We start from the raw sequence: 16,195 nt of genomic DNA, 5'->3' as shown, positions 1-16,195 counted from the left end.
CATATCAATACCAGCAGCGTGTCAAGAAATAACGAATAATAAACGACAACATTGCATAAGTCCCTGCAACGGAGCATCGGCGGCACATTACCGAGACGAGGAGGACATCGTCTCAGTCAACTCGAGACTATAATTGGCAGAAAGCGTTTATGAAATATAGAAACCAGCTTACAAAAAAAGCCGCGGAAAGCTTGGGAAAAGTATTATAATGAATCGTCTTTGTTATCAACCGGGCATACTGATATAATGTGGAAGGAATTAAACTCTGTCCTTAACCGCCCAGAAAAAATGACTTGCGAGTGACTTTACTAACTATTTTGCCAGTGTCACTAATCATGCAACTGCTATTACTCATGCTTATATCGGTATGGGATTTAGGAACATTAACTGTATTTTGAGGCCCTGAAACTAAAAGCGAAGTAATTTCGGTGTTTTTGGGACTAAGAAACAACAGCTGCGATGTGGATGGCAGAGGTTGCTCTCACTCACCCTCACAGCCACACTCACCTAAGCCCCTCACTCACCCTCACAGCTACACTCACTTTCAGCCCCTCACTCACCTTCACCCTCACAGTCACACTATCCTTCAGACCTTCACTCACTCTCACTGAACCTCACGCAATCATGGCCCTCACTCATGCCCCTCACGCACTCACCGCCCTCATGGCCCTTCACGCACTCATGACCCTCACGCCACTCACCGCCCTCGCGGCCCTCACGCACTCAGGGCCCTCACGCCACTCAGGCCCGCTTCAGATGGGGCAATTTCGCCCAGAAACTTGACGTCGGAACACCACCAACACGGGCCGCCCGCGTTCACACTCGGCAACCAATTGCAGCGATTTGCCATCATGATCATGAAGTTTATTTTTCTAGCACTATTTAGACACAGTTACGCGCTATAAACGTGTTTGTATGCATTTAAATCTTGTTGAGAATACTAATGCATCTTTCTGAAACAGTTTATTTCCAAAAACGATAACTTTCAAACCGGATTCCGGAACCAATTCTTTTGTAGTCATCATCACCAGCACGAGGCATCACGTGAAAATATTGCGTTCCCGATTGAATGCAGCCGCTTCAAACGTCTTCGAATTGCTCCGAGTTGCTCTCTTGTTTCGAGCAATTCTTGTCGATCTAGGGTAAGCTAGGGAACTACCCGCCAACAGCACCAAAATAGCTGCGAGGGTTGCTCCGCCTCACGCACTCACCGCCCTCAAGCCCTTCACGCACTCATGGCCCTCACACACCTCACGCACTCACGGCCCTCATACCCCTCACGCACTCGTGCCCCTCACCACGTTCACGCACTCATGGCTCTGACACCCCTCATGCACTCACGGTCCTGCCTCACCCTCACTCATAAATTTTCCTGGTTCAGAAGCTTATCACCCTCACCTCACCTGTGAAGATGAGGGTGAGTGAGGGCCCTCATGAGTGAGGTTTGGCGAGGTATGGTGGATCGTATTCAAATAAAACCCATCAAATATGTTATAGATGAAGAAGAAAATAGATGGTGTAATGGAGAATTTGGCAGCCTTGAAACAGACTTGCTTTCATACCATTTGACTCGTGTCTTTAATCGATGCATTCTCAATGAATCGTTTCCTAAAAAAAGTGAAAACTGCTAAAGTTTCGGTAGGATGCAAGAAAGGGGACAAAAATGTTGTGAGCAATCATATGCTGGTGTCCATTCGCCCAGTATTTTCAAAAAGATTAGAAAGAAAAATGTTGTGCACCCGTTTGACAGCATTTTGTGACAAACATAAGATGCTCACGAACGCGAATTTTGGATTTAAAAAAATAAATGCTCTACCCAATTAGCTCTGCTTAACCATAACATATTATTGCAGAAACTTGAGTTCTATGGAATCCGGGGTCAGACATTATCGATTATGGAATCATATTTGGCTCACCGTAGGCAGTTTGTAAATATGAATGGTTCCTGCTCAACAGCTCCACCAATACGTACCGGGGTACCTCAAGGGAGCATTTTGGGACCGCAATTATTTAAACTCGATGTAAATGATATTGTAAATATTGACGTGATGGCTAAATTCGTAATATACGCCGACGACAGGACTTTATAATTCGCAGAAAATTAATCAGATCATTAATGCAGCTAATGTCGCCCAAAAATTAACACGGGCAATGCAAATTTAACTGAAGTTGACTGTATTCAACTTCAGTTAAATGTTACGAAAACAAAGTATGTGATTTTAAGCCACGAACTAAACTTGACTTTAAAATTATTTTAGAATTCCAAGACTCTGTGATCGAGCATGTAAATGTCTATATATTCAATTGGAGTTCTTTTCGAGGAATATCTAAGCTGGACACCTCATCTAAACAAAATTCATGCAAGAGTCTCCAGATCTATTGATATTTTAAACATAATTAGATTGCTGGTTCCATGCTGGTTAAAACGTAAGTTGTACTATACATTGGTGCATTCTCATATCCATTACTTCTTATTAATTTGGGGATCAACGACTAACAAATACTAATAAACTGCTTCTTTTGAAAAAACAAAAAACAATAACAGTACGTTGTATAGAAAACTTTTGGCGTACTGACTACATAGCACAGTCCTTTTTTAAAGTCTTCATACCCATTAGTAATCTATTCCTCCTCAAACTTTCAGGTCATATATATATAATGAAATAATTAGTGAGCCATCCCGAGTTTTTGAAGCACTTCTTCCTAATAATAAAAAATGCAATCTTCGACATGGCTCTTGAAGAATACCGTAGGTTCGGACAAATATCGACATCACCAATTAGCATACTTAATAACGGATTTCTTAAACATCCAATCGTTAAAGGAATTGTTCTAGATTGTGCTTTAAAACATAGCTTCAAAAACAGTATAAAACGTCACTCTAGTAAATATTTCCAGGTAGTGTTTTCATTGATTGTGAGTTTTATTACATAATTTATTTAGAATTTCCAAGAGTTAGAAATGACACTTATGATTGTATCTATACAAAATATGCTGTTTTGAATGCTGATGTGCTACTGTATCTGTATGTACTTCCTTAATGTGTATTGTCTTGTATACGCCTGCCGAGCAGTGTAACCTTTTGCCCAGTTACCCTAGACCTAGTGTTTAAATAAGACCAATTTCATTTAACCACACAAAGACAAATGTATATTGTTCCGCCCTGGGAGGAGCTTCTCCTACCTTCTTGGCTTGTGACCCACTATAGACCTTTCCAGCGGCAGTCTCGAACGAGGCGATTTACAGCGCGCGTCCCTGGTTTTGAGAGTGTACCTCAGTGTTGCCCGACTGCGCTGAGCTGTGGAGTTTCTCGTCAGTAGGCTGTGGCAGCCTGCGTAGGCGCAATTCCGGACGCTGGTGGAAGCTAAATTGCCGCGCTTTCTTTCTTATTTTGTGTTCTGTGGCGAACATAATTTATAGAGGTATTTGAGAAAGCAGTGCTATATTTTTTTGGAACAAAAACAAAGAAATGAAAGCTGTTTTGGTGAGTCCGTGCGCGACAGAACAAATGCAACTGGAATGGTTGTTTCATTTTATGTTCATCGTTTTACGGCACCGTACACTCAGCCGTGTCAATCTATAAAGGTCAAAATATGTGACCACACAGAATATCTGAACTGCATGGATATTCCCCGCCCACAACATGAAATTCAATGAGTCTCATCAATGGAACAACATATATTGTACGTACCCCACGGTGCCGCGTTATCCGAACAGGATTTGAGAAAGGTCTCAAATAACACAGCATGTCCAATATACAGTGTCGACGATAGCCACTTCGCGACAATCGGACGGAATCCGGCGCGTTTTGGGGAACATGTAGAAGAGAGCAGCTTTTTTGAACAGCTTCAAAGCAAATGAACGAACGTGTCTATTCTGTCCCCACACCCCGAACCCGACCCTATCAGCTATTTTTCGCGAAGACCCGGAACACACCCGGGAAGGCTTTTTGGAGATTATCTCGACGGAAATAATCCTCCAGGCACGTCGAACTGCCTGCGTCGCGGGCTGCTTGACGTTCGCTCTCTTCGTTCGTTTTCTGCGAAGGCCGAGCGGGCTAAGAGCCCTGGTATTCCGTGGTTCTCACAGTGGAAGATAACATACAAAGGGTAATCACCCAAAACAAGCGAATAAAATAAAAACTTCCAAGAAAAGCCGCCGAACTCCGGATGCAAAATGCAGGTGGGGAGTCACGCTGACCGAGTTTCCACAGCTCAGGCGGGTGCCAGAAATTTCTGGCTGATAGGGGTCGCTCGATTCGCAAAATGGCGGCGGCCAGAGCGCTCTTTTTGGAAAGGTCTATAGATTCACCGGATTCCGTCCGAGCTGCAGGCTTACGTCTTAAGGCCCCTTCACACACTTGCAGTCGAGTAGCGCCGACCGAGACGAGATCGGTTTTTAAGCCTCTTCCGGCGTTTTAGGACCGGATGTGCTGCTGTGGAGCAGGTCCGAAAACAGCGCAAGAGGCTTAAAAACCAGTCTTGTCTCGGTCTGTCCTACTCAGTTGCAAGTGTGTTAACGGGCATTTAGAACCTCTTAAAAATCTCTTAGGGCGAGATAACACACTGGTACGCTGGCGCAATCTATACGGTGACCCTGGAACTGCATAAGGCGCTCGGTTCTAATGAGTCGCAAGTGTGTGAACGGGCCTTTAGCGTCGGTCCCGACGAGAATTGCCCACGAGGCCTATTCGGAGTTGCCTGTTGGAAAGGCATCAGACTATAGGCTATAAAGATGGCACTTCTGGCCCGCTACCACTTGAACGCCGAAGCATACCGGAGAAAATTTAGAAACACAAGGCGGAATCCGGGCGAGTTGTGTACGGAGTGGACAACCAAGATTTGTCGCTTTTATGACCAGTGGATGAGGGCAGAAGTCGTAGAAGACATGGCACTAATGAAGTCTTATCGTCATGGGACAAATGGAGAAAGCCCTACCGGTGGACATGGTAACTTGGGTTCAAAATCGCCGACCAGAGACTTATGAAGAGTTTGCAAAGCTTGTTGATCGGTAAGAACAGAAAGGAGGTCTCATGACACCCGGGCTTTACGCGGTGTTACGGTTCCCCCCGCGTATAGGGGCCCAACAGTGACTCACAACCTGCCTCAGTTGGTTCTTTTCATTGTGGCCTGGTTAGCCACATGAAACTAAAGTGCACATTCGCGCCGACTTGTTTCAACTGCGAAAAAACAGGTCATGTTCAAAACGACTGAGGGTCCCGCTCCGAGACTAAGAGAAGTAACTCCAAATATTCAGCTGTCAGATGCGGGGCACCCCAACAGGACGAGCTTGCCTTCCCAGAAGATGATATTTCACGCGAAAGGTGGAGTCGCCAGGAGCGACTCATACACGCAGTTTTGCTGGCCGGCAATATCAACGGCAGTGTAGTAATGGGGTTCCGAGACACCGGCGGTACTATTACGCTTGTCGACGAATCGCTTGTGTCGCCAACACAGCGGCTCGAGTCGCAGACCAACATCAACATGGTGGTCCGTCCCCTCGTGCAGGTCCACGTGTTGGGGCGAACCCTAAGAAGAGGGCCAGGTGAAAAGTCCGAGGAGTGTGTTGTGGCACTGTGCAAAGTGCAGATTTATTTATTTATTTAAAATACCCTCAAGGCCATCGGCATTACAGAGGGGAGTGGGGGGTTGGTGGCAGTAGTACACTTTGCAGCTCAATCTGAGCAGTATAGATTATTTATGGCAGTTCTATATAAGTGGTCAGGAACAATGGTTGCGATAGATGCGGGAAGGTGGTTCCAATCCACTGAAGTTTTTGAAATGAATGACTCTCGGATTGCATTAGTGTTACATTTTAGAATGTCTACTTTATACATTTGATCAATGCGTGGCGAAATATAAGACGGATGACTCAGCAGTCGGTTGTGAAGTAATGAGTTAGTATGTTATATCTTATAAAAGAGACATAAGCGAGCTATTTGCGACGTAAATTGAGGTTAGGCAACGATAGGCTAATTTTCATTGAGTTCACGCTTGCGGTGCGATGAAAGTTATTAAGAATAAAACGAGCAAAGCGATTCTGAACCGATTCCAGGGCGTTAGTTAGTTTGGAATGACCGGGGTCCCAGATAGAAGCACATTGCAATTTAGAGTGTACAAGCGTTTTGTACAGTGTTAGTTTTTTTTACCCGGCGGAGCCAGAGTCCTCTTGGGGAATGACCTCTTTCGAAACGACAGAGGGTTCACCGATTCCATTACTGTTGCTAGGAGGTTGAAAATGAACGCGTCAAGGGGGAGTGGACCGATGGTTAACCGTGGTGAGGCCTCGTGTCAAAAGGCACAGAAGTCATGTATAACCTTAATAAAGCACCAAAAAAAAAAAATTTGATGACAACTCGCGCGCAGAAAAGGAAAGAGCTAGCACAAGAGGCAGACGGTGACAGACTGGAAAGACAAGGAACGCTGACCACATTGGAGGAGAGCACCAACGACGTCAACGAAGTGAGCGCACGCGACAAGGGGCATAACAGCGGACTGCACTGAATGTACCTTTCCTTACTGAATGTACCTGAATGTACTGCACTGGATGCATCTTTCAGTACAGAGCAGGTCACCGACCCGGAAATCAAAGATTGGCGGGAGCAGGCAAGGCAATTGAGTGGAGAAATTTCGTTGTCTCGGAGGCTGCTCGACAAGCGGTTCATCGGGGATCAAGATAATGTGGAAAGATGATCTGAGGTTCTGGCACTATACCGGTAGCCTGCTCACTGATAGCCTTGAGGTTGGTCAATGATTCCATAACAGCGGGACACATGGGGATAAAGAAAACGATAGAAAGAATAATCCGACTGGAGGACTTTCGGGCCACGTGCAAGATCCACGAGAACGACATCCGGAGCCTAAAGGCAGCCGATGCGAAGCTGGCAGAGGACTTTAAGGTGCACGGCATCATAGAAAAGAGGAAGCTGGAACTCCTCGAGCTGCAGCAGGAGACAGAGAAGGACGTGCACGGGCTTCTCCAGCACACGGAGGAGCCGCAGTGCCTGCGCGCACAGGTGCAGGAGACGCTTTGGCAGGAGGTCGTGGACCGCAGGGACCGCCTGCTTTTAAGCACGCCGCAAGCAATACCACCTAGAACACAAGGCCTGCGCATTTCCTCCTCTAAACGTCATCACTAGTAGATCCCCTCAGCGCCCCCTAGCTAGCCCGGATGAGCAACATCGTCTGCTACATCGTCTGCTCCATCGCCTGCTTCAGTGGTTTGTGTAACAGATAATAAAACAGATGCTCACGCCGAGTGTCTCTTGCAAAGAGCATACGATGAGCATACGACTTTCACGTGGAGCGTCAAATGCATGAGCGAAATCGCCTTACTGCTGCGCGAAGGGCTGAAAAGCCCTTCGTGGGACGCTGGACGCTGACACTGGACGCCATTTTCGAGGACGCTGTTTATACCTCGGGTAGCTGCTTCGAAGCGTTCTACCGCAGAACGAGCGCGCGCTAGAAATGCGCGTCTCAAAGCCAGGAGCGCGCGCTCGCGCTCCTGGCCGAGGGAGCGTTCGCGTGCACGTCGCAAATGCACTGGAAGCTCGCTATCAGCTCGCACACAGCAGTCACACATACAGCTGCGGCCGCAAGTGAATGCGCCGCAGTTGCGACGCGGCCCCTACTCTCGTCAAGCTTTGGGGTGTTTGCCGCTTGGGGCGGGTCGGGGATCTACTAACCAAACGTCATGCGCAGGCCTTGTCTTCTAGGTGGTATTGCCTCAAGACAGAGCCACAGCGGCGCTGAACAAGGCAGTCGCCGTCGAGCAAGAGAAGCAGCAGACGAAGGACCACGAGGAGATCTGTCTGCTCGAGGAGACGTGGAACGGCGGGCTGGGTGCGGAGCGACAATGCCTCCAGCGCGAACAACTCCAGGAGCAGACGGACCTGGAACGCAAGCACGGATAGCACGCCCGGGAACACTCGTAGGACAGGACCGACTTTGAGAAGGAGGTGTCCGCCTAGCTCTAACACGAGGTGGCGGCGTTCAACGTGCAGCACCAGTACGCGATGGAAGGTGCCCGCGGACGTAGGACGAAGAGAAGCTAGCGCTGCGCGTGGCACAAGCGGAAGAACTGCAGCGCTGCGTCGAGCATCTAGAGCGTCGCTGGCGAAGGCCCACCAGGAAGAAGTCGCGGAGCTGAAGCAACGGATGCGGAACGCCGCCAAGCAGCACCAAGCTGAGATGCAGCGCCCGAGCGAAAGTTGGGAGGAACGGATCAGGGACGAGCAGCGCGCAGCCAACGAAGGAACAATGGGCCAACCGGACGCGGAGCTTTGGAGCCGCGGCGACGACCGCGAGTTTTTGATGGCGCATTCGCGCGGTTCTTTCTGCGCGCTCTCGAGCGCTCTTTCCAGAGCGCGCGAAATCAGGTGGTGGAAAGAGAGTGCTGTGGCCTGATCGGGTGGTTCATTCCGAGGGCACCTCTCCCTCTCAGAGCGCTCCCTAGCACTCCGTCTGTAACCGTCGGAGTGCGGAGCTGCTCAGGCGTCACGTGGTACTTGGATGGGGATCACGTGGTTTAGTTGACGATGGCCGGCAGTGGTCTGTGGTGGTGTGCGGGGTCCGGCGAGATGACGATTGATATGTGGTTCTACAACGTACTTGTGCATTCGACGGCGCGAGGGCATTTCTTTGTGACCGTAACAGGAAAAGTCGACGTGTGAAATATTCCCAGTGCTTTCACGAGATCATAAATCTTGTGGCGGTGATTTCGATAAGCCTAACGGACGAAGAAACAGCTCGCAGAGCTCGCCCTACTGTGTTTTGTGGTAGCCTCAAGAAATTTTCAGGTTTGGTAAAACCTAAAAGTGTGTTCAAAGGTTTGTGTTGTAAAATAAAGGTAAAGCCGAATCTAATGCACAGCCATTTGTGTCACATGGTGATATTTGTTTTATCCTGCTTGCGCAATATTTCGCCGTGAGAAAAATTAGGTTTATTAGCCATTTTATATTTGCCTGCTCTGCCGTATGCATGACCGCTATCGCAGTGCGTTCACTGTCGAAAACGCGATGAGTTGACAACTCTTTCCAATCATTGGCTTTCGTCCTGTTCCGCAAAAATCAATTCGCATACTGCTGTTTTTTTTATATGCTGATGCGTAAAACAATTTACGTCACAACCATCATTTCATCACGTTGCGAGCGTAAATTTTGCTCAATCGTCCACCGTAGTCTGTTAAATCGTTTTTGTAGTGCATTATTAAAATTAAGAAGTTTTACTTCCATTACTGGTCTAAAAATCTTGGAGCGCTCTGAAGCCAGCAGTCGTGATCGGCTGAAAAGTATCCCGAGTACCTCTAGCGGCCAGGAGGTGGCACTCTGCTGAGTCAAGGTCAGAGGAGAGAGGCGACCACCCGAATTTACCATGAGACGCCGCGTGAACGAGAAAGTGTTGCGGCTGCAGCAACTGCACGTGCACGAAGTGACTGCGCTGAAGAGAGCGCTGGAAAAGCAGAGGCCGACGCAGGTGTCGAGGTGACGATCCTGAGCCTGGGTGCACGCAACCAGGGTGGCCAGTCTCTGGAGCGAGATGGTCGAGATGTTGAGGGAAGAAGAGCAGTCGTTGAACGCAAAAGCGGCTCAAAGCGTGGCCGCGGCCGAGTTCCGTCGGGATCAGCTGCTGGTGGGAGAAGCACGGCGAGAATATGTGGCAGGTACAGGCGGAGGTCGAGCGCGGGAGTTCGGCGCGGGACGCTACGCATCGGGAGCAGCTGCTGACAATCGTGAAGAGCATTCTGGAGGCCGAGAGGGGCAGTGTCAGACTGTCGGGTGTGTTTCTTCTCACTCTCATTATGGCGCCACCCGGTGGCTGTGCCGAGGGCCTTGAGATGGTTGGGGACGACCGAGAAATCGGCCGACGGCTCGGACAAGTTGTATTTTTCGCTACCGGTTAACCTCTGAAACTATGAGGGAGCAATTGTCAAGCGATCAAGAAGTTTGGGTTGTTATCTCTCGCGTCGCTTACAAATCAAGGAGAGCACTCCACGAGAAAGAAACTTGAACTGAAAAGTAACGCTTTGTCTGTACGCGAAGAGATAGAACCGCCAAGCGCGGATTGAAATAAGCGCGCAATCGGTTGGGACGCACGCGCGCCCGCCCCACATGGGCATGATAGATAAACTAAGCGACACGTCCGCTTTGAACTCGTCCAATAAGGCGAGGAGTGCCACCATTTGCCGCCAACATTCGTGATATGCGGTTCCCAAGGTAAAAGCCGCTGTGTCACACTGCTACTAGATATCATACTAAAGGCAGTCCGCATACGCCGTCAGGTGAATGTTTCTTTCTCGTATGGCAACCTTGTCACATAGGCTGCGCCACTCGTATTCTAAAATGTCGGTTATAGTGAAGGTCGATGATACGTGCTGGTCGACGAGGTAGAGGGTCTTAGAGCGATAAAATGGTATCCCGTTCACCAGGCAAAAGTGAGCCCAACTTGGCTGCCACCATGTCTACAATTTTGACCCCTAGACATGTGACTACACCAAATTCGGAGGCTTTTACGCAAAACTTAGCAGAAATTTGTATTGCGATCGCTGTAACAAACGTGAACTATTGTTCAATACTATTAGCCTAAGAAATCAGTGTGTAGCTCCGATCAAAACCCCAAATACAGCACCGTGACCAACAGGCAATTTTTTATGCGCGGAATTTCGTTAAAATCTAGACGTAAAACTATAAGGTCACGTGTCTGTGGTCACAAATGTGCAACGTGGCTTCGGCCAATTGGGGGTCACTTTCAGCTGCCAGTTTATCGCTCTAAGGACCTCCCACCTCGGTGGTGCTGGTATACCAGTTGCTGATCCTGTCAAGTGTGCCGACTTCACTGAGTGACACAAATTATGCCCGCTTATAAGAGGAAGCCACTACGGTGTTAGGCCCGCAGATCACCTCTTTATCCTGAACACAAAAACTGTTTAGCGCAATACTCACGCCAGGAGGCTTCGTTTTCATTCGGGAGCGAATCCAAAACTAACCTCTATTTTGGACTGAATTTTTCGGTATAGGTGTTAATGACGAAAATAATCCCGGAGAAGGGGAACAAGAGGGACAAAGGACAAACATAAATTTCCAAACACAGCTAGGTCCTTTGTCCCTCTTGTTCCCCTTCTCCAGGAATTATTTTCGTCATTCTTGTCCAGCTCGCTTCCACCTTTGCATTTAATAGGTGTTAATTTCTGTTTCTCTTCTAATTGAAGATGTGTCTGACAGCGTACTTATTGAGCTAAAGAAATGTTTCGCGGAAACTACATTTTGTGACGTACGTGTCCGATCCAGACACTTCAAAATATGTTGCAGAGTTCAGTGTCCCTTAAAAGGCAAGGTTTTTTTATACACCTTAGACTCAGAGGTATCAGAATGTTGTATTTGTTGAAAACTTCTGTGCTGATAATTCGGTGTTTTTGCTGCTTCTTCTGACTCAGAAAATTGGCATGTAAAATGATGAATTGCGGGAACTTTAATGGGCTTTTAGCCATTTAGATAATTAATTGCTGTAGCATTTACTCTAAACAAAAGAATAACAGAATCAATTCAGATTTTACTAAATATCTTCACGGGGTTGTAAGCTTACAATATGTTCACAAAACGTATAAATAAAAAAAAAGCTGTTCTTATTAATAGAATAAGAAACCAAATCAGAGTTAGACAACAAAAGTGTTTTTTTTTTAGACAACGCGTGACGCATAGGACTTTATATTGATCTATTGGTTATGCGTCACGCGTTGTCTTAAAAAAAAAAAAAAACTTTTGTTGCCTAACTCTGATTTGGTTTCTTTTTTTTTAGTGAAAACAGCGTTTTTTTTTAAACTTATGTCTATCTTGATAACGATGTCAGTTTTTCATATGCTAAAAAGAAAAGAGCGAGACCTTCCTGTAAAGACTATTATGGATAAATGCCGTATTATTGTGATTGGGGTGTGGTCTACGTTACCGCAATTTGTAATAATTCTAATACAATTAAGATATCTGAATAGGTAGTTTTTTTAAGCTCTAATAAATTGTGTTCCTTGTGATCTAATTTCAAACGTGCAAACAACTATGGCAATCTAAAGTTGCAAAATTATCATCAGTGGTGCCAACTGCAGATCTTTAATTAACAAGTTATAAAATGAAAATCGTCTAAAATAAGCGAAAACATTGTAGCTACTCCGTGAAATCCATGGAAAACGGCAATGATTGCGATAAAGCATCTGGTGCTATCAAAATCGCGGCTTTTCACAACGACAGCGTGCCAATCCTTCTGAACGAAATTTCCTGATATACAAAAGGAATTCCGTTAATTTTTTTTAATTACAAAGCGGGAATACTTCTTTCCTTTTATTTTTACGCACCGTCGTTTTGCCCATATATCAGTTTTTCCAATTCGGAGGAACGCCCACCCGGTTTTACGTCCGCTTGCTGCATCACGTTTCTTTGGCGTTGGAAAACCGGTGAAAAAGTAGCGAGTTTTATTGTTTCATATACGAGCGAACGCAAGCACTGCATTTTGGTGTTAACGTTGCGTGTTTCACACTGCCTGTGCGCGTAGCCCAAAATCGCGGTCCTTTGTTGGCGCGTGGCGACGGCCCACACGCGCAGAGGGGAGCACACAACTCTAACGCAAACGCACGGCGCTTGCGTTTGCTTTTATATGCAATAATAAAACTTTCGAGATAGTAAAGGCTGGTCCACACATTTGCGTTGGTTGCGTTCGCATGCAACCGAAACGACTGTAAGGAAAAAGTCACCTGGACAAACGTTCGCCGTACACAGCATGGCAAGCGATACAAGGGGTAGCTTCGCGAAGCAAGTCACGAGTCACGGTTGTTGCTTTGTTTTAGTCATTATGGTCATCTCGGTTGCATGCGAACGCAACTGTTGCAAATATGCGAACCAGCCTCAAGGCACAATCCCATACCGGCTGCAGCACTACATTGGGACCGTGGAGAGTGCACTGTACATTCAGAAATGACATTTCGCGAGCCATGATCGCGAGCAGTTCCTCCGTGCCCGCTGAGCAGGAGAACCGGGGGACCTACACTAAAGCTGTTCCCGTTTCCGCCGCGAGAGGGCGAGCAACGAGCTGAAAACGTAAAGCCCCCCCCCCCCCCCCCCCCCCCCCCCCCCCCTCTATGCAGACGAAAAAGGAAACGTTGCGCATTGTTCGTACTCCTCGCGAAGTAGTTCTTGCAAGATTAGGTTGTTGGAGGAAGAGATGATCATTTTGGCGTTTGAAACGTGTACGTCTTGATAACATAACAAATATCTTATCTAAAATGCACCTATATTTATCTTAGGTCTCTACATAAATGGGGCAAATTATTAATGCTCCGCGAGGCGCCAGGCTTCTTTTATACTACGGTTCTGGAGGGGAAAACGAGTATAGTGGTGGGGGAATATCATGCCCGTGTCCTATTTTCTCCAACACATGCCCGATAAATCCTGGGTTTTCGTCTGACATTAGAAATGAATACCGAAAAGCACCGAATTTTCGAGAAGGAAGAACAAATCGAAAATGTACACCTGATCTTAAAGAAAAACACACCCCGCAAACACGGAACCCTACCTATATAAATAATATTAACTTTGGCAACATGCCACATTTTGTTTTTATAACATCTTTGCTTTTTTAGGCGGCTCACACTCTCCAGGCACCCCCTCTGTCTCAAGGACCTCAAAGCGCTAGTCCTACGGTCAGTTTACGACGTCTGTGGCGTACGACTCCCGGTGGTGTTTAGATTCAGTCCTCTTCTCGCGAGTCATTAATTGTGCCACGTGTATGATGAGACAGCAGGCAGTTAGCCATCCCAAATGGACATCGGGCGTCGCCGCTGTAAACGAAACGTTTTGCCAGGGCAGTAAGACTGCTGGCATGCGATCTTTAACGTGCATCGCGAAATAGTGATACACGACCACATGTCGGTACGATGCTCATTCCGGTCAAAACAGGGAGGACTGGGGACTTAGACCAGGATCCCTAGGTTCTGCAGCGCGAACATTCTCTTTACGCGCGCCGAGCCGCGGAGCGCTAACACGTACTATTCCCTAACAAAATTGTGCAAACATACGAAGAAGCAAAAACGCCCGTCGGCGACTTACGGCAGATTCCGGTGTAGCCTGGTCAGGGACTTGCAGACGAGCGCCCACGTCCTGAACCAGGCGTCCAAGAAAGGCTCGCGCCTGCGCACCGCATGCTCTAAACTCAGTTCCTGGGCGTTGTTGTGCAGCAACTCGACACTGTTGTTGCGGACCAGATGCGTCATGGAGTTGGCCGCGAGCGTCTCCTTGCTGGCGGCCAGACCAGAGGCCTCGAAGACCTTGCCGTCGCTGACCGGCACTTCAGCGGCGCTGACCTTGGGCACACCGTTCGGAGTTCCGGCGCTGCTGTTGTTCGACTGGTTGTCCGCCATGCACAGCTTGAGGAAGACCTCTTCGAGTGTGAGCATACCATGCTGGTGCATCAGCGTGTCCGGAGAGGCTTGAGCGAGCATCCTACCCTGGCGCATGAGCCCGACCAGGTTCGCCAGGCGGGCCTCCTCTATGTAATGCGTTGTGATGATGACGCTGATGGCTTCGCGGTGCGTCAGCGTGATCAGGTAGTGCCAGATGCTCTGTCGCAGCAAGGGGTCCACGCCGACCGTGGGCTCGTCCAGGATCAGGAGAGGGGGCCGGTGGATGAGCGCCGCGGCCAGGGACACCCGGCGCTTTTGTCCGCCGCTGAGGTTTTTCACCAGACGGCCCTTCTCCGGGAGGCCGAGGAAGCGGATCAGGAAAGTGGTGCGCTCGCGAAGCACGTGCGCCTCGATTCGGAACAGGCGGCCGAAGTACGTGAGCGTCTCGTGGATCGAGAACTCCGGGTAGAGGGTCAGCTCCTGGGGCATGTAGCCCACGCCGGGGCCCGGGATGTAGCCTCCGGCCTGGCCCGGGCGCCGGCCGAACACGTACACGCTGCCCTGGCGGGGCTTGAGGCGGCCCACGATGCAGCGCAGGAGGGTCGTCTTGCCACAGCCGCTGGGTCCCAGAAGCCCGTAGCTGAGTGAATAAAACGCTCAAGTAAGAAAATAAAGCAGTTATTGCGTCCAGACATAATGTAACTTTGTGCTATTATGAAACGTTATTCGGGGTTTAAGTGGACCCTGCAAAAATTTCCTCGCCATTCAGCTGAGAGCGAATTCTGCTAAATGGTAGCAGACCCTTTGAAAACAGACCTACATGCTCCAACCCCGAATCAAACTAGTGGGCTTGTGCAGATGTCCGTAAGCTCATATTTGCGTTTGAATAATCTCTGAAATTCGGAGTGAACAAGTTTAGTCGGTGAACACGTTTGGTTACACATTATTAAAGGAATCAACACGAGGATCGACAAGACGACATATAAGCGAAGATAGAGCCCAATGGTCCTCGACCGGAGGCGCAGTAAGAACAGGCCTGAGGTAAAGATCAAAGCTCGGAGAAAGACGACAGGGTCACAATCCAAGAATCAACACTTGGCACTTCGGAACATGAAAAATACGTAGCTCTAAAAATGGCGGGTAAGTTTAAGAGATGAGCTCGTTGGTTGAATTACACGTTACTAAGCAATATGCCCCCATCTTGTGCGCCACTCTGTTTATTTTTTCCGTAACGCGTAATTTGTGCACGCAATTTGAAGCTTTTTGTTTCAACCAAGCTTCTTCAGCATTTAAAAGGAACCAGGTGGTGCGATGTTTTTGTACCTTTCTTTTAATGATTTTCCTCTCATTTTCGGTGTATCACGATGAAATTTATCTTTCCCAATGTGTGCCTTACTTTTCCGCGACAGAAGGCAGCAGTTGTAGCTGAAATAAAGACCTCGCCAGATATTGTCCCTTCGAATTACGAACCGTTGCGCCTAATGCGACATGAAGCATCGTCAGTCTCAGCGAGGTTCAAATAGAATTTGAATACTCCGCACCACAAGTTGGTGTCCCACTATCGTGAAAACCATATTCTTCAGGAAACGCTGGAAGTTAGATAACGTCGTTGCAGAGTACTTTTAGTAAAAACATTTGCAAGTAATTTTAACGAGTTAGAATTAGTCAAAAAAGCCTTTACAAGCTTCCTTTGCCGAAGTCAATGTCAAGGGAAGAGAACCAACACGTGGGAAAAAATAAGATGACACAAACGCAAATCACTTTTTCACGCGAATCGTTTATACTTACAATAACGGTATTATATGGAGTGATTCGG

At 47.8% G+C, this 16,195-nt stretch overlaps 1 protein-coding gene across 1 annotated transcript in view; it reads right to left on the bottom strand.

Annotated features, from left to right (window-relative positions):
- LOC8032121 (ABC transporter G family member 20) overlaps positions 1-16,195 on the bottom strand; it is a 68,774-nt gene that overhangs the window by 14,394 nt on the left and 38,185 nt on the right. Inside the window, exon 3 of the mRNA XM_029972378.3 lies at positions 14,087-15,019. Within this exon, the coding sequence (XP_029828238.2) occupies positions 14,087-15,019 (933 nt within the window). The remainder of the gene's footprint in view (positions 1-14,086; positions 15,020-16,195) is intronic.

The sequence above is a fragment of the Ixodes scapularis genome, unplaced genomic scaffold (genome assembly GCF_016920785.2).
Source record: "Ixodes scapularis isolate PalLabHiFi unplaced genomic scaffold, ASM1692078v2 PGA_scaffold8__174_contigs__length_109621045, whole genome shotgun sequence".
NCBI lineage: Eukaryota > Metazoa > Arthropoda > Arachnida > Ixodida > Ixodidae > Ixodes > Ixodes scapularis.
The sequence above is the reverse complement of the archived record's forward strand: the minus strand, read 5'-3'. Positions and strand labels throughout refer to the sequence as shown.